This window comes from Ambystoma mexicanum, chromosome 4q (assembly GCF_040938575.1).
Source record: "Ambystoma mexicanum isolate Mex_15411 chromosome 4q, UKY_AmexF1_1, whole genome shotgun sequence".
Taxonomy (NCBI): Eukaryota; Metazoa; Chordata; class Amphibia; order Caudata; family Ambystomatidae; genus Ambystoma; species Ambystoma mexicanum.
In genome coordinates, this window is record NC_090928.1 from 366,022,065 (window position 1) to 366,043,515 (window position 21,451).

Sequence of the window (21,451 nt, forward strand, 5' to 3'; positions counted from 1 at the left end):
GTTGAATGGCAGATACCTTGGCCAGTGACTTATTAACACAGATAATACACATACTTCACTGTAAATCTAGATATTCGTTCCTTTTGGTTGTGAACACATTAAAAAATAGTCAAAAATCATTTGGGCCTCATTATAAATTTGCCGGTACGGTAAGTACAGTACCGGTTTCCCATTCTGCGCATATTTGAAGAACACTTTTGTAAAGACAATTGCCACTTGTAGACATGATGTTGCAAGGGAATCCATGAAATGTTAAGTAGGGCTGGGCTCATGGACCCACCGAATATTAAAACCCAGGATTGTTCATTGACCAAGTCTGAAAAACCTGACTGGATTTTTATTTTTATTTTTTGGTGAGTTGAAGAAGCTGTCATAAACAGATGTGACAGGCTTGATTTCTAGCCAAAATTAGAACACTCACTCATGATTCGAGGGGGCTTAGCCTGCATTCCTATCCTGCACCCAGCCCTCTAAGCCCTGTTGAGGCTAATAATCTCTATTCACTTCCTTAAAAAATACTGCTTCCAAGCACACCATGACTAGCACACGTGTGGGGGTAAGGAGCGTATAAAAGACATTCAGTCAAAGTTCCTTTACTGTGTCTAAGCCCCTGGTCATAAGAGCAGGTGTGCTAAAATCAACAGATATTGGTATTCTCTTTGGGAAGATATTTTCTTTGAAAACTACCACACTGAATTACCAAAAACACACATGAACCTAATTCGAGAATCCAGGCTCTGGGTTGCACAGGCCGTTTCTTTTAAGGCGTGACGCCTTCAGTGCGTCCACCGCTATCCTTGGATCCAGTCCTTCTGTTGATTAGTCCTATGCCTCACATGTGTTATGATTCTCTCCTTACAGGACATTGCCGGCGCCTGGCAGAGGCTTGAACAGGCTGAGAAAGGTTATGAAGAATGGTTGTTGAATGAGATAAGACGACTTGAGCGGCTGGATCACCTAGCAGAGAAATTTAGGCAGAAAGCATCTACTCACGAAACATGGACGCATGGTAAGTGATCCATACTACACAACTTCACGTTAAGGCCAACTGTAGCGAAACCCCATAAGGGTACAGCATGTGTTTCTTTAAGGAGGTTAAAAAGTTTCCCCCTTAAATGTGGCATAAGGTAGTCTGCAAAAGTATGAATGTATACAAATGCACAACACAAGGGTTGACATCACGCAAGAGCAAAGCAAAAACATGTGTTTTATAATGATAGAGCAAGAAAATCAGTGTTGCTAGTCGATGGATGTGTGTCACTATCACTCTCCCCCAAAAATGGGAGCTTGCCCAGAGTTCCTCCTTCTGTTTTACAGACTGTGAAACACTTGTAAATCATTTGCATCGCAGGCAACTGCAGGTACAGCTCCCAAATCTCAGGAACTGATCTCTAAAAGACATCTAGTCTCCTCCCCACAAGGCTGGGGGATCAGCTATGCAAACAGTCCGTCCATCCCTGAGGTGTACATGTATATATATAATGATATGGATTGATAAAAGGAATAACCGAACCGGCAAATAGGCCGGGTTGATACCCTGCAGAGATTTATCACTATCTTATATGTGACCGAACCCTCCCAGGAAGCCTTTGGTGATCTAAAAATAAATGGGTGTGATTTTAATTAGGAAGCATGACTCAGGGTCGACCTGGATGAGCTCTGCATTTGCTGAAATCTCTTCACCAGGTAAAGGCATCGATTTATGCATGAGACAGAAATAGATGCCATCCGCGAACATCCAAAAGAAACCATTTTTGCTTGTTGAGGTCACTGTCTCACAGGATGGCACATCTCTGACACAAGGATTGGACGAACATTTATTGCCCCATTCACCAAGTTACGGACGATAACCTTTCTCTTCAGACTGTTGTGTTATATTGATATACATCTGAGGGACATTGGCATGTATTGTTAGCCCTGCATATATCATGGCTTGGAGAATATCACATAGAGGGCCATGCGTATATATTAAACAATAACAAAGGTAATGCTGACCCCAGTGCAACCTCAAATGGGACTGGTTCAAAGGGTGAGGGATGAGAGCCCATCACTACATTCTAGGTAAAGCCTTGCACAAAATAGGACACGACAATACCGTGTTTAGGGCCTGTGGAAAATGCAACAGAAGAAATAACTTATGGACAGGGTCTGTCCATGGCTTTGTGCTTTAAATTCCTTCAATTAACTTCTCTTGTAATGGGGGGTGTAGCTGTTACGTTAATCCTAATTTTCAAGTACACTGTTCCCTTGTCTTCATTTGTGTTTTCGGGCATTTCATGTCTAATAAGCCACACCTATATGTGCATTATGTGTAGGGCTGTGCGAAATTGGGAATTGTCAAATATGCCGATTTGCCAAATGTGTGCACAAAATTAATCGTACTCTGTAAAAATGAAAAAATGGGTGTAAAAATGTTTAAGAATGTAATCCATGCATTTGCAAGAAATGAAATCCGCAAAAATAGATTCTGCACATTTCAAAAACAGTACATTAACCTTTACTGGGGCTTTTTGTTTTACAAACTCCATAAACTAAGTAGTTTATTTTACCATTTATTTTGCTGGTAAAACAACATGCAAATGACCTATTTCTGGAAAACAAACGTCCAGATGGACTTTTGCCGAAACACAAATCCGCAAATGTCATTTTTTGGAAGACATCTGTAAATTGGTTGGAAATCACATCCGCATATTACCTTTTGCTCAAAGATTTTGCTGCTAGCGAAGCGAATAAAAACGTACACGAGGTTTTGCCCCCCCATGTTCCTCGAGGAAGGAATTGAGTATTTTGGGAAAACATTTTGTTATTCACTCCTTGCTGCAGTCCTGCAAAGCCTTGACGTGCTTGCTCCCAATTTGCTGCACTTTTGCATGTCACCATTCAAATATATTGATGCCCCTTATGCAGATCTCCCATGTTATGCTCTGTGTAGAGGCCCGAATACTAGGCTTCCGGCACTTGACCCCCCATTCTCTGATCCATACTGGCTGCCACGCTCTAAGGTAGCTATCATGACCTACACATCACTGCATATACCGGCGTAGCAAAACTTTCAGGGATGTCTTTCCTTCCTCTCAAAGGGATCAGGAAAATATTTCGTGCTCGTGACAATGGCTTTCAATCGCTGTTTAAATTGGCAAGAATTATTTTAATCTTCTGCTACCTATTCTTGAACTATTCGACATGGCGGTCAGCCTAAAGATCTTTTTAAATTTGAGGCATATCTTTTAATTGTCAGAACTGTTTTGAATGATAATGTCTGAGCACCCTAAACACGCCTTTGTGTGAATTCTGAGATCTCCCGTTATTCCTTATTTATAAACTACTCAAAACCCTAGGCAGATGCCAGAGAGCTAGTGCAAACAGAGAACTGGGACGTTCCACTTCTCTGGCTGCCTTCAGCAATCAAAATAAAATCAAAGGTTGCATAAGAATAGGGTGGTAAGCCATGTTGTATTATGAAATAGCCTGGAAATAGCACACTGTTATGGTGTTGCATTGAACGTTGTCTGTTGTCATTCTCTGGTCCATATTAATACATAGATAACATTGTGGGTGCAATGTAACCGTGGCTGCCTCACCACAAGTCATGGTTATGCGGTTAATTAACACTAATGTATGTTTTGCTTCCTCGCCTGCCTTCCACCATTGTCCTTCTGGAATTTTAATGCAGGTGGCTTATCCAGCACCAGTGAAAGGGAACACAGAGAAACAATGCAAGGCACAATGTGCCTCGGTGACTGCAGTTTCCTGTGCCTATCCTTCCTGTTTTTTTTGCTTTGCTGATTGGCGGTATGATGTCCACCAATTACCAAATATACTGAGAGGTTGCTGAGGAGGTCAACAGGACTAAGTAACTATTTCCGACTAAGTAACTATTTCCATACATTATGTTCTGTGTGTATATCTTTGCACATACAAAGTATTGTGTTGCAATGGGATGCTCACAACATCAAATGACATTGAGTGCATACTCCGAAAGCATAGGGAGAGCGAGTGTGCTCTTGTTGCTGGACCGGGGTGGTCTGAGGAGCATTCCCAAGTCCCACCTTCTCCACGACACCAGCGTCCTGTGTGTGGGGTGGGGTGTGGGGTGGATTGCCACAACGACCCGTGATCTAACGCCATCTACTTCCCCCTTTAAAACTTTCATTAAATGTACCAATGAGAGCCACCTCAGCCAGCTCCTATGTGGACCCCAGGGCATGGAAGAGTGAGAATGAGGAAGTCGAGATTACTAGATTAGATATCCAAAGTGGTTGTGTTTCTGCAGCTACTGCTGCTTGAAGCAGATCGCAGAACAGTTGCCGGTCCCACCACCACTCCCTCACAGATTCCACAGGTTTGCTCTACCATGCATATACATGGAGATACATTTCAGTCCATAGGGCATGAGACACAGTGAGGAAAGATGAAAGACACCTGAGTCCTCACCGCACTGACAATCCTAAGTGTAGAGAGAAATTGACAACCACAGGTGCAGCGCATAGATCATAGCATGGCCCAGGGGGCTGGTTTGAGAAAAGATAATAGTCTGGGAAAAATGGTAAGAGTGGGTGCTTGGAGTAACAGGATGGCAACGTGAAGATAGCAGAAGGTTCAGGAGGAGGAGGAAGTGTGGACAGAGTTGAAGATGCAGAAGGAGGAGGGCAGCCAGCTGAGCGAGCAGGAGAAGGTGTTGGGAAGAGCTGAATCTGCAGGAGGTAGAAGCGGCAAAGAAAGAGCTGAGCTGGAGAAGAAAGATTTGGTGGAGGCTATGGAAAGAGCTCAAAGTGAACGACGAGGAGGCACAGAGAGAGTTATGTGAGCAGGAGGAGATGAAGGTGGGGGAAGAGATGAGGGAGCAGGAAGACGTGGAGATACTGAAGATGCTGACGCGGCAGGATAGGAAAGTAGGGAAGGGCGAGTGCAAGAAGTTCCAGCAGGAGGAGAGAGGACAGAGAGGAGATAAGGGGACCAAGAGGAAAGTGAAAATGAAAGAAGATAGAATACATTAGGCAAGAAGAGCAGAACTGAGGATCGAGAACTAAGGAGGGGGAGGATAGTGGAAAGAGAGAGGTGGAAATGAATGGCCCCCATTACGACGTACAGAAGCCGAAGAGAGGCCACGTGAACAGCTTCTTAGTTGGAGGAGAAGAGGACCAGAGAACCAGGCAGAAGCATGGTCCAAAGTTTCTTGGAGGTACAGGACGAGTAGGAGGCAGATAGCAGGACAATATCCAGCTACCTCTTGTCTGAGGAGAGCGAGAGTAGGAACAAGATTATGGTAGAACTAAGAGGAGGCTAGTTAAAAGGCAGCTCGAGCGTTAGCACTGAGAACCAGAGAGAGGCTCCCAGGCATGAGTCAGGGCCAGTTAAACAGGGAAGAAACTGAGATATACTTGGGCTATAGGATCATGACCCAGGGACAGAAATGCACCTTATAGTCCAGACAAACACCTATAGTCACTTCAAGCCTACCTTCAAGCCTACCTCATCTCTCTAAGACTCCCTGAGTCTTGCTTCGGGAACATCTGAAGCTTCAGCAGGAGTGTTTATTTCACCAAAGGATGTTGCCATCTTGTGACGACAGGGCAAGGCCCACCTGGAACCAGGACATCATCTAATCCAATCGAGGTGTGACTAAGAAACGTTGAGTGACACTGAGCAGAGACCTCGAAAGACAGATTACTATAGAGAATGACTTTAATTGGTCTTTTTACTTGTTGAGCTGGTGCTTATATGCAGAGCGGTAGCCCTCAGACCCTATTGCTGGAGGTGAAGCACCAAGGTTGCCAGACACCCGCCAGACTCAAGGCCAGGAATGGAAACCTATGACAGACTTTGCTTTTCTATCAAAGCACCAATTAACCCAGAAGTTGAGAGAACACCACGGTTCAAGGTGGTCAGGGAGACTAATATTGTCATTTTGGTATCCTTATTGTTGACCCTGAAGAAAGATACTCTACCGTGCCATGGCCCTTTTGTTGGGAACATCAGATTGTAGTTCTAAAAATGTTACCTTACTTGTCTGGCCATGTTTTTCCCCATGTCTGCATGACAGTACCTGGAATATAGATGGCAGTGGCAGATATTTGATAGCAATACCTGCCATCTGATGTGGTACCCAGAGTAAATGATCCTAGTTCCTGGGCAACTAGCTATGCAAAGTCTGCACAAAACCCAGCACGATTGACTTTATCAATGCTCGTTTCTTATGCATGCACGCACAAAGACCATGATCAATAGCTATCATTCCTTTTCTTACAGGCAAGGAACACCTTTTACAGCAGAAGGAATATGAATCGGCGTCTCTGTATGGAGTGCGCGCCCTGCTGAGGAAGCACGAAGCCTTTGAGAGCGACTTGGCTGCCCGCCAGGACAGGGTCGAGCAGATCGCTGCCATTGCCCAGGAGCTGAAGTATGTTCCATATTCAGGCGCGCAGCTGCTGACATTTACCCGATAAAGTCTTCCCAGCGATTCCAATAGTGTCATAGGTAGTGCGCAAGCATTCCAGGGAGAGCACGTTGTCCTGGCCTTCGGGCTGAAATCCCTTCTTTTGGGAACTAAATTTAGATCTACCGCAGGCGCACACCAGCTACGCGGCCCAGTGGTGATATCACCTTCTGTGTTCACCTCAGCGATTCAGCTGTTTAGACTTTGGGCCTCATGATGAGTTTGGGGGATTAGGCGGTGGTACATGTGCCAAACTTGTTTACGGTTACCCTAACTCGTTTCGGCACTAAATCTATCTGACACATTAGTCCCCATTATTGAGTCCCATTGGGGCTTTAATGTGGGTTAGGATTTCTGCACGAGAGGTAATTCTGTTGATGGTAAATCCTGCCTTTGTCTGTAGGAAGTACCTGCTGCCAGGCACGGGAAGTATTTCTTCATATTCAAGTCCAATCATAGAATATTTTGGTGCTGTAAACATGGCAGTAGACCAATTAACTGACATGTATTTACTGCACCGTCATACTCGCACTGAGGCGTTCATTACACCTTTACTGGTATCCCGCCGGTAATCCCAGCATACCTGACCTACCGTTTCCACCACCGGGATATTACCGGGATATTAAAGGTAGTGGAAAGGGCTTTAACTCCCCATTCCATCGATTCCTAGAGTACTCCATGGAGGGTATTGTTGGTATTTCCAGCACCTGTTATATCGATGCCGGAATTATTGGCAGTTTTTTGCCAGTCGGGGCCTGATTTACCTCCAGCTCTTCACTGCAGGGTGCAGGTAAATCAGGGAACCCCTACAGACACACCTGTATTTTGCCGGTCCGGGAAAAGTGCCGGTCATGGTATTATCGTCACTTTTACCATAATTTTTCCCAGACCGGCAAACTTGTAATGAGGACCTACGTGTCTTGTATACCCCAATAAAGAGATGGGGGCCATGACCTCATTACGCGTTTGGTGGTGTTTCAGTTGTAAATCTGTCCAAATACTGGCAAAAGCATTTACAGTTACCAGCACTTGGTCGTGTGGATTTACAGTGGGATTACAAGTGGTTGTAGGCAGTGTGAGTCCCCATTTTTTGGAAACCATAGGACTCCATGGGGATTTTGGTAGAATTGCCACCAGTGGTAATTCCACTGATTTTGCCGATTTTTGAAAGTAAGGTGGCAGATTTCCCTTCAGCTTTTTGATAGAGGAAAATCCACCACCTCGCCACCAAACCTTTAGTACAGTGGTGCAGTCATGGAGTGGTAATAGAATTACCACTGTTTTTTACTGCACCGCTGTACTTGGAATGAGGCTGCATGTCTTTCCAGATCGATTCTCATACCTAAGTAGACTGACCAGTAGAGGAAACCAATATCAAAGAAACAGACCTGGAGATGAAGATCAGAAAGGGAGAAGTTTTGCTTCAGACAAAAGTAGATGAAGCCTGCAAACGAGCTATGTTTGCATCAATTTTGGAAAGCTACAAATATTCCACATTCCAAAATCAAGCAATACTTTACCAGAGAATACAATTTGTTTTATCTTCCCTATTTTAGGTCAGGAAAAAAAGTTTGGTTCCCTTTAATAGTGTATGAATGTACAAATGGATATCCAGCAAAACGCCGACTCGGTGCCATTCCAAAAATTACATGAAATATTAAAGAAGTACAGGGGAGCAAAATATATATTTTTAAACGTGATTGCCCCTTTTATCGTAGCACCAAAAACCTGTGCACAGATGTAAAATCCCGAGTGGTCCTTGAGGCGGGCACCCGGTTTTCCAGCAACGACCCCAGTTTTAAGGCTAATGCCTGATCCTGAAAGGATCCAACCACGAGACTAAGGCGAGCATTGGATTTTCTTGAGGGAGTGCCATGGCGGTCTGGGTTCGAACATTAGACATTCCCCTGCTACTTTCCATTTACTGGCTACAATTGACTCCTGAGCAGCTGTTATGGCTTCCGGCCAATGAGAGGATTTTTTGTTGTTGCTGGAGACAGAATTATATTTTGTCCTCTCCATTCCTTGTGATGAAGCTGGATTTGTTGCTTGTAAGTCAATCTGGCATCTCCCTACATTAAATCCCCCCATACGAGGTTGTCTACTATTTGCAACAATAAAAGACAGTGGATGGAAACAGTTGAATTAAACATGGGCACTGCCAATTGCTTTGTGTGACTTCCATTCCATTGAGTCTTAGCTCTCTAGTCCATTACCGAAGGGGGAAGCCATGAATGAATAGTCTTGGCCCCACTCGGAAAGGGGCAGTCCAGACCAAACATCTAGGTCACATCCCTTACGCATGGGACTACAGCAACCCCAGGCATGTTTCATCCTTATTGGGAACTGCCATTGCCGTGATACCTCCGGGCCTGGGCGCTACCAACAAATACAATACATAAATAAATAAATCATTAAGGTGCACATTGCCACCCCAAGAACAGGAAGCTCCGAATCCACATCTGAGCATAGCTGTGTCGCTTGAGGCAACTTTGCCACACTACATAGGAGCTCATGTTCCGCTCCACGTAAGGGGAATCTGCAGTGTAAAAGCTTTGCGAAAGGCTTTTTCGCGGCCGATTCCCATCACATCCCATTTTCATTCATTTGTATGAGAGGATGGGCGGAACGCAACTTGCGTACTACAGCCTTCCTTCCGCTTTGCCAGACAAATGCCCCAGTATTTGTGCCGGCATGCATTTTCATGCCAGCGCAAATGCTGCCGATCCCTATGGAGACCGCCGGCTTAATGCACCAGGATAAAGTGGGCGGACTCCATGGAGACCCGTTGTAAACGCTGCCTACCATTCTAACATGATAGGCAGCGTTTAATCATTTACACAGCGGAGTGCAAATGCTCAGGGCAAAAGGCAGACATATTCCGCCCTGGAGCAAAATTAGCTCCAACGTGATTAATGCAAGGGGTTGAATGAATCATAACCACTGGAAATTTACTCTAAACACCCTTCCATTCCACAGTTCCATAAGCAGCCATGCCACTACATAAGAGGAAAAGACCATGTCTTGGTCCTATCCTAAGAAGAGAAGTCCAGCCGGAACGGTTCACTCAAATACCTTCTGTATGTGATCACAGTTAACCCCTGGCATGCTTTAGCCTCATAGGACGTCCCCAGGGAGATGCCTTAGCGTCATAAGACGTCATCAGGGAGGTGTCTCTCGGGACTTTAGACACAGCGAGCTTAGAGCCCACGTTTTGGCATATCACTGTCATTTAGTGTGACTTATGAACATTAAAAAGTGATGGGTGGAAAGCTTTAATTAATGTATAGCCACTTGCAAATGAATGTCTCTGGGCATCCTTCCATCCTATGGTTATTCACTATGCCATTACGTAAAGAGAAAAGGCCTATTCAAATCAGTGTTGGTCCCACATTAAAAGGCACAGTCCAACATGAGCTGCTGGTTCACTTCCTTTCCCGCATTGGATCACAAGCAACCACAGACATGTTTCAGCCTCATCGGGCATCCATAGTGAGGTATAGCATGGGCTAATAGACACAGCAAGCTTGGCATGCCCGTGCCCCTCAGGGCAGCTTTGCAACTGTCTAACGTGATGGATGGGAAACAGTCCGTTTAGCAGACCCACTAGAGATTTCTCTTGCCAGCCTGCCATTTCATCATTTTAAAGTACAGAAAGGGAAAAAATGTATGCAAATCCGTTTTGGGAACACCCCAAAAGGGGCAGTGCAGCACAAACATCTTGATTGCCTCCCTTCTGCACTGGACTACAAGCAGCCCCTGGCAGACTTCATACTCATTCGGGTTTATTACTCGGTTATGCCGTCTGGTCCCCCATTTGGCTGCGCTCTGGTCTACTACCATTTTGTAACCATACGTTTAAGGAAGCAATGTCTCCGCTGCCACCGAATGCCTCATTTTCTACAATCCAGCTGGCTTCTCTTCTCTACGCGCCCTTTCATTACCACTCCACCCCAACTTGCGGCAACGGATGCATGCTTGAGCCAGTTCGTGTACTTCTGTTGGAAAACGGGCCCTTTGCGGATCCAAACTTTGCTTCTGCTTTCTCTCCTCCCCACCCTTGCTGAATTCCTGACTGAAAGCGCACTGGTTACCTGGCCACCCTTTCTGATCTCTGGCTCAGGTCCTGTCAACTGCCCACCTGCACTGCCTCCCTGGCAACCTCTGCACTTGGGGACTGTTTTCTGTATCCCTTCAGTCCCCTTTCCAGCACTTTGTCTGCACTTCCTTGCACTTGCCTGTTTGTATGTGTTTATTTATCTTATTTATTCCACTTCCCATGTACTGCACTTTCCGCTCTCCCTTCCCCCTTGCACTTTTCCTTTCCCCCCTTCCCATGCACTTGCGTGATCTGAATGACGCCTGGCCTAGTAGGATCGTTGTCTGTCCTCCTTTTGTTTCCCCCCCTTGCCCCGTCACGCCTTGAAACACTTGTGTATAGGCGCGTTATAAATGCCATATCATATCATATTTTTAGCATCTCTCGTCCCCAACAAATTAACCTACAAAGAGCTAAGCGAGAACTCATTTGTCAAGGAAGGTGCATTGTGCGCTATAGAGTTGCGTTTGAGTGGATCGCAGATGTTATGCTGCTGTTCCTGTTTCCAGTCAACAGGGCCTGCCTGCAGTGTCAAAAGGGGGCAGAGGGGTCCCTGCTGCAAAGGTCTTTTCCCCTGGGTGCTCAAGGCTGGGGCCGTAGCAGGTTCATGTAGTGGCTCTAGCACTTTGTGAGCACTTGTTGGGGTGAGCACTCACCATGAGGATACATTATGTGCATCAATGCACTTTGAAGCGATGTGTACTACTGCATAAAATGGCTGTACAGAGGAGACATGTCATAAGGTCACTTCATGTTTTCTGATCTCTCGGAGGGTTAGCTGATAGAAGCGGGTGGTGGCAGAACGTTTTAACATTGTTCTTTTGGAGACCAGCCCACCTCACCCGGGAGTTAGTAGACATTAAGTTCCCATAGCTAAATTAAGGTTCTTCCTTATAAGTGCCCAGGATAACTAACAGGGACATTGTGATTTGCTGAACTGCATTTTAGCTGCCCTTTCAAAGACTGGGGGTTCCACAGGCACGGTCTGTGGGTAAGCTCTTGCCCTGGAAGGGGCACTCATCCGGAGCCCAATGTTCGTCATTAATATTATATATATGTACCTTGTCCTCAAATCAACTGTCTGTTTTACTCTTCTATTTGTGGACAGCCCTGCTTTGTGGAATGTGTTTTATTTTGTTTTGCACATAGTGCCAAGTTGGCAAGCATGGACAGGTAGTTCTGTGGTATTTGGACAGGGGCAGTGCAGCTCACATCATACTAAGAGGGCATGCACTGGAAAATCAGGTCATCTACTCTCTGTCCGAGCAGAGACAGGACAGCGAAGAATGGGTCGGAAATAATGGAGGGATTCTAACCAGGCAGCACAAGGTGTGATATGTTGATACATGACTCAGGCCTCCATTAATCCCGAGAGTATTCATGCCCTGAGAAGCCCCTATGCCGACAAGAAACATATGGGCCTCATAACGAGGTTGGCCATGTGGGAAAAAAGTGACGGTAATTCCGTTACCACCTCTTCTCCCGCACTGCCAAATTATAATATTTAGCAGATTCACCAATGGGAGATTTACCACTCAGTAATTCCGCCACTGGTAAGTCCACCAAGAGTCCCCAATTGAGTCATTTTCGACTCTTAAGAAGTGGGGATTTACACCTCCTACCACCATTTATAATCCTGTGGTAAACCCACGGGACCAAGTGGCGGTATCAGTAATTCTGTTTGGCGATATTTCAGTGGATTTAACACCAAAATACAGCCAAACTCATAATGAGCCGCATAGTGCTTAGTGGACAAGCTATATAGCACTGTAAGAGAAATATAACCGTTTTATGTCTCTGAATATTAATTACGACCTTCCAATAAAACCATCACACGTCCACATAATCTGTTTTCATAAGGTGCAACTCGGCTGTTAAGTGTTCGGTGTAATGGAGGTGACCTAAAGGTATAATCTGTAGAATCTTAAAGGGTTTGCAGAGAGACCCTAGAAATCTTCAGTCTGCCACCAGTCTGTAAAATCTAATGCCAGCCCCTTTGCTCACTACCCTCTCAGTCTGATCTCTGTCCCCCTGAGTCATGAACCGCATGAGGTTGCAGCTTTTTGAAGTATGATGAACAATACAATTGTTGCTGAATTTATAATTCGGATGACCCCCTACGAACCAAAGTCAATTAATTTACAAGAAAGCTGAAATCGTGCACGGTAGAAACTTTTACAAAAAGAAATGACAGTGAGTGGGGGAAACCTGGCTCCTTGCCTGCTCTGTGTGCCTTTCCTTCTGCCCACTGTTGCTATTTTGGAGAGGAACAATTGCTGCCATGACCTTGGACTGCTGTGGCCTTGCACTCCATTCTCAGCATAGACGGGCTTCGCGATGGCAGCTGCTGCCGTAAAGAGCATAAAGGTTAAAGCAGTTAGACGCCCGCTGATTGATGGCATCTGGCTAGAACAACACTTGTGCAGGGGGCTGTTTTGCATTCCAGCCTGGTGACTGCCGTATCCCTGCCACGCTGTGCCAGGAAGTGCAGCCCTTTGAATACCAGCCATGAGATGGGCATCAGGCTCTACACGAGGCCTTCTGGATACACATGGAACTGCACGGCACTCTCATTTCTTTAGCACACTTATCTTAATTTCTCCAATTGCACAACGTACAGAAACACCAGCCTTTTATTTCTTTATTTAGTTTCTGGCAAAGTAAAACAAGCAGCCTACAGCACCTTCCAAATCCCTTCATCACCTGCAGCCTCAACTCGGTCTGGCTCACTCTCCAGCCTCCCCATCTCCCTCCTTTCCCATTGCATCCACACCACTCAAACAAGATGCTCCCTACATGGGAGCATCTTGTTTGAGGGGCGTGGGTGCAAAGGGGAAGGTGGGAGATAGGGAGGCCGGAGAGTGAGTTACACCGAGTTGAGGCTGAAGATTATGAGAGCCGGGAAGGAGAAGAGTGAGTAGAAGGGGGAATGGAGCAATGTCAGGGCGCATGGAGGGTAGAAGAAATAGGCAATTGCAGCCCAAGTGACAGAGAGGGTAGGGGGCTGAGCGGAAAGGGACGTGGTAGATAGATGGCTGAGAAGAAGCCTGAGTTGGGTTGGAATAGGGATGTATGTAACCAAACACCATTCACATACCCAAAACAGTAATTGTCCTTTGGGCTGTTATGTAGCAGAAGCACTGCATTGAATGTATGGCCAATTGTCATAAGGGCTGGCTAGTTCCATGTTCCTGGGAACAGCTCCAACTTTGTCCGAGAAGCACAGCCAAGCCATAGGTGAGCTGCAGGACTCAGTTGGTGACTGCAGCACTTTTCCGCAAGAGATGTCTGTTAGGGAGAATTCTCTTCTAAGGCTAATTTCCCTTACCTATAGAGTCCCCCAGCAGCTTTGCTGGATTTGAAGGGTTTATTTTGTTCTCCTGCTAAGAGTGAGACCCTTTTTTCCCACTCTCAGACAGATTGCTAGTGTGTGTTTTAGGCTATCTTGTGTGCTTATGGTCTATGGGGTTTTTCTCACCCTCATAGGAGTCATCCTTTTAACATGTGTGTTACACAGCACCCTCAGTGCAGTGACACAGGGGTGTCATAGTGACCCCCAAACATAGACTCCATACCCTGGGACACTGTCTCCCAGGGCATTTAAAGTCCCCATTGACTTTACTAGTCAATCCTTTGAACAAAACCAGTACAACCCATCTTAATATGGAAGTACTGGAAAGGGTTAATAGTTTTTCCCTAGTGTTCATTTTCGAGGGGGTACCGTAACATCCCTCTCTCAAAGGTTTCTGGCTGGTGGCAGTGGTTTCTGCCGTAAATATTTGACCGCAAATATTTTCCTATGGGATTTTCCCATTGTTCGAGGATACCACTTTTACTGAAGCCTCTAACATACCGCCGGTTTATTTTTATATTAACTTTACTCCGGTAGGTTTTTATTGTCAGAACTTTGATTTAATTTCTTTCTCGTGTCTTTCTCTGAAATCCTAACCCAGGTCGGGGATCCTTTATTCGTCCTTTTGGCAGGCTTCTGCACAGAGGCCCTCCTCTCGGCGCCACTGAGTCTGGGGTAGACAGGATGTGTGGGAGGGGGAATAGGCACCCTGGACAGGGTTGCCTACGCAACCCCAGTCACACTCTGCCCTGATAGGCTGGGAGGTTCTCCCGCCAGGAGAGCACCCCACTGTGTGAGTGACAGCTAGGCTGTATGAATGGGGGTCTTGCTGCATAAAAGCAGGGTCCTGAGGACTGGAGGACAAGACGTTGCCACTGGAACTAGAAACCCAAAGAGGAGAGAAGCTGAAGACATCTGCAACGACTGAACCACCGGTGAAGCCCTGCTGCAGATCCTCACCACTTTTCTCCAACGACTCGAGAAGATCTTCGCCTGCAAGAGTCTTCTTCCCTTGAACTGGTGGGGCCAACCAGTTCATCAATCGCCTTCCAGGACCTGCCTTGGTCGAATCGCCAGTGCCCTGCATTCGGAGACCGGATAGCCAGGCACCGGTCCACCACGACCGCGATTTAAAGGAGTGTACCTTTTATTCATTTTGGCAGCACCACGGCTGGCTTCATCCCTGGGCAGTGCAGTAACTCAAACCTTCCTCCACGACGAGAGCCTCTCTTCCTCTGCTGGATCTCCAGAACTACAGGAACTGCCAGGAACTACCGCCACCGCAGGAGCCTCTTCCACTTTAAAGGTACATTGTTCCGCCAGGCCCCCGTTTCGTTGGGTATCGCTAAAGGTGTTTTGAATCCTTTACTTACCTACTGGGTTGGCCGCCCCTATCGTCTAACATTATCTTTTACCTTCTGCAACTGCCTTTTCAAACTCGTTAAACAAAGACTTGACTGCAGCTACTAGAACAGTTTCATCCTGGGCACATTGCCATGTACCATTGACTCTTGCACAGGCCTATTGACTCTGGCTAAATCTGTTACAACTGCCTTCTCTAGATTGCTTTTCACCTAGAAATGTGTTGGTGCACCTGACTCTTATAACCACCTTTTTCATTCCCCTTTTTAATATTGCAAAGTGCCATTTTGCTCGGTTTTCACCTCGGTATTGCATATGCTAAAGTACTGCCTTGCCTAACTTGTTCACAATCTACTTGGGAAGTGTTGCTAGTGTGTTACAATAGTCTAAACCTATATAACTTGTCCTTTCCCTCCCTTTTGAGAAATTGTTAGAGTGCCATTTCTGCTTGGTTTACACTGTGCCGTTTTGCTCAGTTTTCACTCTTGCTCAAACTTGTCTACAATTTAAATAAGGAGCTGTGTATACTTTTCTTGACTGTTTTAACTTGCTTTAGTAATCGTGATTTGTGTGTGAACATCAGAGTGTGTAAAATAAATACATATATTCTTTTTGATACAAAGCTTTGGTCAGTGCTTCCTTGTTCCATAGTATTGTAGTCCTATTGTGTAAACCCTGAATACTGCTCATCTCCCTCTTGAGATAAGTCTGACTGCTCAGCCACAGCTACCAACTAAATCTGTGTGGTACAGACTGATACCAAAGGGGATTTATTGCATATACCTGTAGTCCTAATCTTCTGTAGTGCTCCCTAAGGGAACTGCATAGGATTCTGCCTAACAATGTCCCATTGAAAAGAGAGTCGGCAGGAACATGGACTGGCTTCTCGTGGTGGATGGGCTTGATATGACAAACATCTTCTCTTGGGATTTGCTTGCCTTTGATAAATAGGCGCATGCCTGCGCATGCCCTTTCATCAAGAGAACCGTTTTTTGGGGAGTTTGTGTGATGCCGGGGAGCTAATAGCATTAATAGCCACTGCACTTGCTCAACCGGTGATGGCCCTAAGCCCATGGTGAAGAACCTTACCACCCTCAGGCCTGTGACAGTTGGCTGGTGGGGCATTACTGGTGTGTGCTGCAGAATCAGCAAGGATGACCATTATTTACTATTATGCAAAATAGAAAATGACCTTAAATTTAGTCAAATATGAATATGTCTGCCCATGAATGTCTCGAAGGACCCCAAAACGCAAGCAGAAAAGCAGATTGAAGTCTGAAACCAGTCAGTTCTTTGGTCTGATTCATGTGTAGCAACTTCTTTCTGACATTTTAGTGAATATCAAGATCTGAGTAATTATATTTGCAATACTGTGGCTTTAGAGCCAAGTCTTTAGAGCTAAGAGCCCCAAATTGGTGGATTTGCACTTTGCACTTGCACATGCATGCATGCAAGTATTACCACTAAAGCTTTAATGATACTTGCCAGGAAATGTACTTTTTTTCCTAATCATCGTTGTTTAACTTGTGTCACAAAATTTTAGATTGTCCTCGATTCCCCTTTTTCTTGCGTCCATTGTCTTTTGTTGGATGGTGCGTCTGCATTTAGGATTTCAACAAGGATAGCAATACTGGGAAGTTTTAGGCAAGCTACCAGTGGCTTGCTATCTACTGGTTGGAAACCCTGGCTCTATACCATAGCCCATTTATTGTGGACTAATATGCTTCCACATTAATATAAAGCATTTCAATATAGCCGACTCTCTCCCTGCACTTGCAATCTCTGTACCTGCTTTTCCTCCCTCTTACTTCTCTTGCTCTTGTTGGCCTTCCCAGCTGATCAAAGACTTGTTTCCTCAGGCGGGGAATGACATAAAACAGAGAAGAATTGGTACTTTAGAACTATTAGGGTGGTGATGTGGTGCAGTATAAAAGCATGGTAATAAACAAAGGCTTTAAGATTAAACATGGTATGCTGAAGTCTGTTTATCTCGTGGTTATTGAAAGGAAGCGCCCCCAAGTTAGCACGATCCTCCCCGTAATAGGAGACAATGATGGACACTCCCGTAATGGGAATAAGGCCAAGACAGAGTGCTGGTGAGCGTAAGTGGGAGTTTATCCAAAGAATAGGGCATGCAAAGAACTCTGCAACCTCCGAGAGCGCTCTGTCTGACAATAGCAAAGACAGGCGTATTTCTAATACAAAAAACGTCATCAAAACCTACACACTATAGGGGGCACAAGTTAATTGGGATTGGGTGGCGTCGACTAACTATAGGTGTTGCTGCAGCTTGGTTGGTCCGGGTGGGAGGACGTCACTGGTCAGCCTCGTGGGTTGGGTTGGGCCTGGCAGGCCGGCTTGAGGTCATCCGGGCGGTGTTGGTATGCTGGGGCAGCCTGTGACAAAGATGAATACCTTTCCTGACTCGTTTGCCCTAGGCCATGCGCACTGCAGTTATTCAAGAAACGACATTTAAGTTCATCAATAAATCGCTCAGCAGTTTATCTTATAAAATAAATGCAACACATGAGGAATGCACCTCGTGAGAGGTCTGGTAGTTGTCGGTTGGGGTGAGATTTACCTGTGTCCTATTGACCGGTATTTTAGGTCGAGGGGCTGGGCTCTGGGGCCTGGGCCGAATGCTCTGTGTCTTGTCCCAGCTTTGCACGGGGTCATGATTCTTGGGGTGGTCTAGGGGGGTTGTGGGATTTACGAGAGGGTGCTGGTAGATCTGTGGATTCAAACGTGGGTTTATTACAGTGCTGTAAATAACACAGGTGGCGGGCTGTGGCCTTGGGTGCGGTACCGGGGCCTCTGACTCTCTGAAGCGGCTCCAGCTTGGTTGGGGGAGGTGAGGGAGCGCGGCACATGCCTTAGCTTCTTTATCTGGCAGGCTTCGTAGGGTGGGAGGGAGAATGGCCTTGCATATATTCACAAAGGTTTTTTCCTCGTGCGTTGCTGACTTTTGAATGCAGAACTTTTATAATGTTTTGCCTTATTTTGATCTTATTTAAACACACATCTATATTTCGACTTCGTTACACATTTCTTTAATACAGTCGATTCGAGTACCTTTTCATTACATGGTATTATATGTACTGCAGTGTTTAAGTATCTATATACATTCGACGGTACATGAGGTAGAACTATATTATGGACCACAGAGATTGACGGTTGCCACTATGGGTGACTTAAGGAGACATATAGGGGTTCATGTGTCTACATATGACTTAAAGACACTTTCTCTGTGATCTAGCAGCATTAGTACAATCACAATGTGAAGTCATATAAACATTTCACTTTTATGGCTAATTCATGGTTTGCAGATTCTGTTTAAGAAAAGTAGTTCACTAATACCACTACTTGAATTCATTTCTGCGTTGCCCTGGCCTCGCGGACCAGGTCGCACGGGATGCAGTATTACATTGTGAACGACGAAATGTTACAGTGTTTAGCATCTCGGGTTATCTCATACCCGGCTTTCTCATGGGAACGCGCTCGCAGCGGATCTACCATAGTGCTGCGGCGGCAGAGATGCTTGGAAAGTCCCCCAAAGGTGGGGGGCCGCGCTACAGTGTGCTAAACTCACGCCATCTTTGCTAGACAAGATGGCTTCTAGGCCTAACTGAATTTTTGTATATGCAGGGAACGGATACGTGTGGGCAATGTCGTCGGCGGGTGAACCCTCCTCCACCTGGGCCCGGGTGGCATGATGGGACGCCCATCGAGCCATGGTCCTCACCTGGGGAGAAGGCTGTAGGTGAGGAGGGCCTCGCGGCCAGTCCTCCCCTACATTTCCCCCCTTTCGTTACTAAAGTAACGAATTCTTTAGCTCTTCCAATCTTCTACATTCTTGTTCCTCTATCACTGCGTCATCCCATGCAGGTGTTCCTTTTCTAGGCATCCATGCCCTACATACTCCCCTCAAGCTCTCACCTCTTCTAGCATACTCGTCTGGTGTACATGTTAAATATATACAGTCACCACTTCCTTCCAAGTCTACCCAGACCTCCTCATACCATTCCAGTTCCACATCTCGGGGTTCTTTGATAGTGGTGTGCCATAGTTTGTCTACTATGTACTTATCACGGTACATAGGCACTAACTGGTACCGGGGAGTGTTATCTGTTCCTGTCTGTACATGTACTTCTTGTGTCGCCTTAATTGTACCACCAGAGTTGCCCATTGTCACCATCATCATTGCGCCGTTAGGGACCGCATTTGCACAACATCGGAGGCCCACCTGGCACAGGCAGAACGCCACGAGGAGAAACACCACAGCTGGTACCAGAAATTTAATTGTCATTCCAAGCCAAGAGGGAACCCAGGAGAAGATATTGTCGAACCACGTGCTGGCTTCTGCTCCACCTTCCATCTTCATCTTCTCTCCCAGATTGTGTACTGCTTCGATCACGTGGGATAAGGAACCATTCTCCGCGTCTTCAGAAGGTACGAAAGTGCAGCAGGCACTTCCTATTTTTCGGCAAACACCTCCGTCCATCGCAGTCAACAGGTCCAGAACATAACTGTTCTGCATGGTCATCAGACGTAGAGCTCGCAGTTCTACTTTTATTATGTTGAACCCTTCTTCAGTGTCATTGGCTAACTGAATTAGTTCCCACCGTGTTATCTGGAGCCATTTTGCATTTGCCCTTGCTTGGACACTTGAGATCAGCGAGGCAAAGAATGTTTCTACAGAGCTGAACAGTCGGTACCTGTCTGGGATCTGTGCCAATAAATCGGATGAAGCTTGGGATATGTAATTTGATGCCCGTCTGTTCCGTGATAGCTCTTCTCCCTTCCCTCCGGAGGACAGGACATAGAGGTGTGATTTTGCAGTAGGAGGAACCACACCCTGGGGCATGTTCTCTGGCGTCCTTTTATTTTCATCAACGTGGCTTTCTGGAATCACCATTAGGGCCGAGTGCAGTGTGGCCATCGAGCAGCTGCCGCTCCATGCCTGGGGAAGGTGCAAGTAGGCCTGGTTCCCACATACCCAGTATGTGTCCATTAATGCGGCTGTTCCTTTTCTCATGTCTGGGATTGTGAGAGTCTTGTTGCAGCTTTTATTCGTCCCTATTGCCACTTTTCCTTCTCCCTTAAAACATAGTTCGTTTTTGATCTCACTTTGTAGTTTGAAGGGTTTCTCCATTGCTGTTACCCATGTCAGTTTGGAAATGTGCTCCTTCCATACTGGTGTGCATGTTTCTTCTATCCATCGCATCCTGGCTGGTTGGACACCTCTCAGTGCTTCCGCTTTGCACAGTACTTCTTCATCTTTCCATTTGTTTTCAGAAAATAGTGTCCCTTGTATCGCAAAAAATGGTTCTTTGAGACATACCACTCCAGCTGCTTTTGGATAGCACGTTTTTTCCGTCTGTATAATCTTGAAAGTGACGTCGTGTGCCTGGAAGGTGTTTTTTATTCGGCATAGCGTGAGATGAAGGAGACACTGGGCATCTACAATGGGCAATTCTCTGGGCAGCAACACTTTAGGTGTGCCTGATGCATGGGGAATGAGCGAGCAGACATAACAGCTCTCATTTGTCGTTTGTTTGGCTGTGGCACTCATATCAGCATACCATTTATTTGCTTGGTGGGGGTGCCGGGGGTCTTCCATTTTGTCTAAGCCTAACCCATAGTACTCATCATACCCCCTCCTGCTTGTCTCTCTTTTCCGCCTACTATCCTTGCTTCTCCTACGGCTGCTTTTGGTAAATGAAAAAATGGGCCCCCCTTCCTCCTCCCCACCCCCCTTGTCAAACTTCTGATATGTTTCCTTAGGTTCTGTCATGGTTATAACATTCCCATCTTCCTCAATAAACAACAAATCACTTTCTTCTAATGGGGTGGGGAGGGTAGTGGGGCTGCTATACATTTCAGGTGTGGACATTGTGTTGCTTTCCATCTCTGTTTGTATACCTCTTGAGTTTGACAGGGCGACAGTTGGTGGTTCAGTGTAGTAACCCCATACAAAGTGTGATCCATCCCATAGTAAAAAATCACCTTCTTTTATATTTACACTTGTAGTTGTATTGCTCCCCAGAGCTCGGGTGATGTTACTCCCCCCTCCCCCCTCGGTCATCTCGATAGAGATGAACGCTATAAACCAATACGTCACCAGGCAAAACATTGATAGGAAAAATATAATAACACAAATTGACAATCCGCATTCGTATGAATATGTAAGTCTATCTATCAA

General features: G+C 45.9%; 1 protein-coding gene across 1 annotated transcript in view; it reads left to right on the forward strand.

Annotated features, from left to right (window-relative positions):
* Positions 1-21,451, forward strand: part of ACTN2 (actinin alpha 2) — a 324,822-nt gene that overhangs the window by 199,592 nt on the left and 103,779 nt on the right. Inside the window, exons 11-12 of the mRNA XM_069607933.1 lie at positions 862-1,009; positions 6,250-6,400. Coding sequence (XP_069464034.1) covers positions 862-1,009; positions 6,250-6,400 — 299 coding nt within the window. The remainder of the gene's footprint in view (positions 1-861; positions 1,010-6,249; positions 6,401-21,451) is intronic.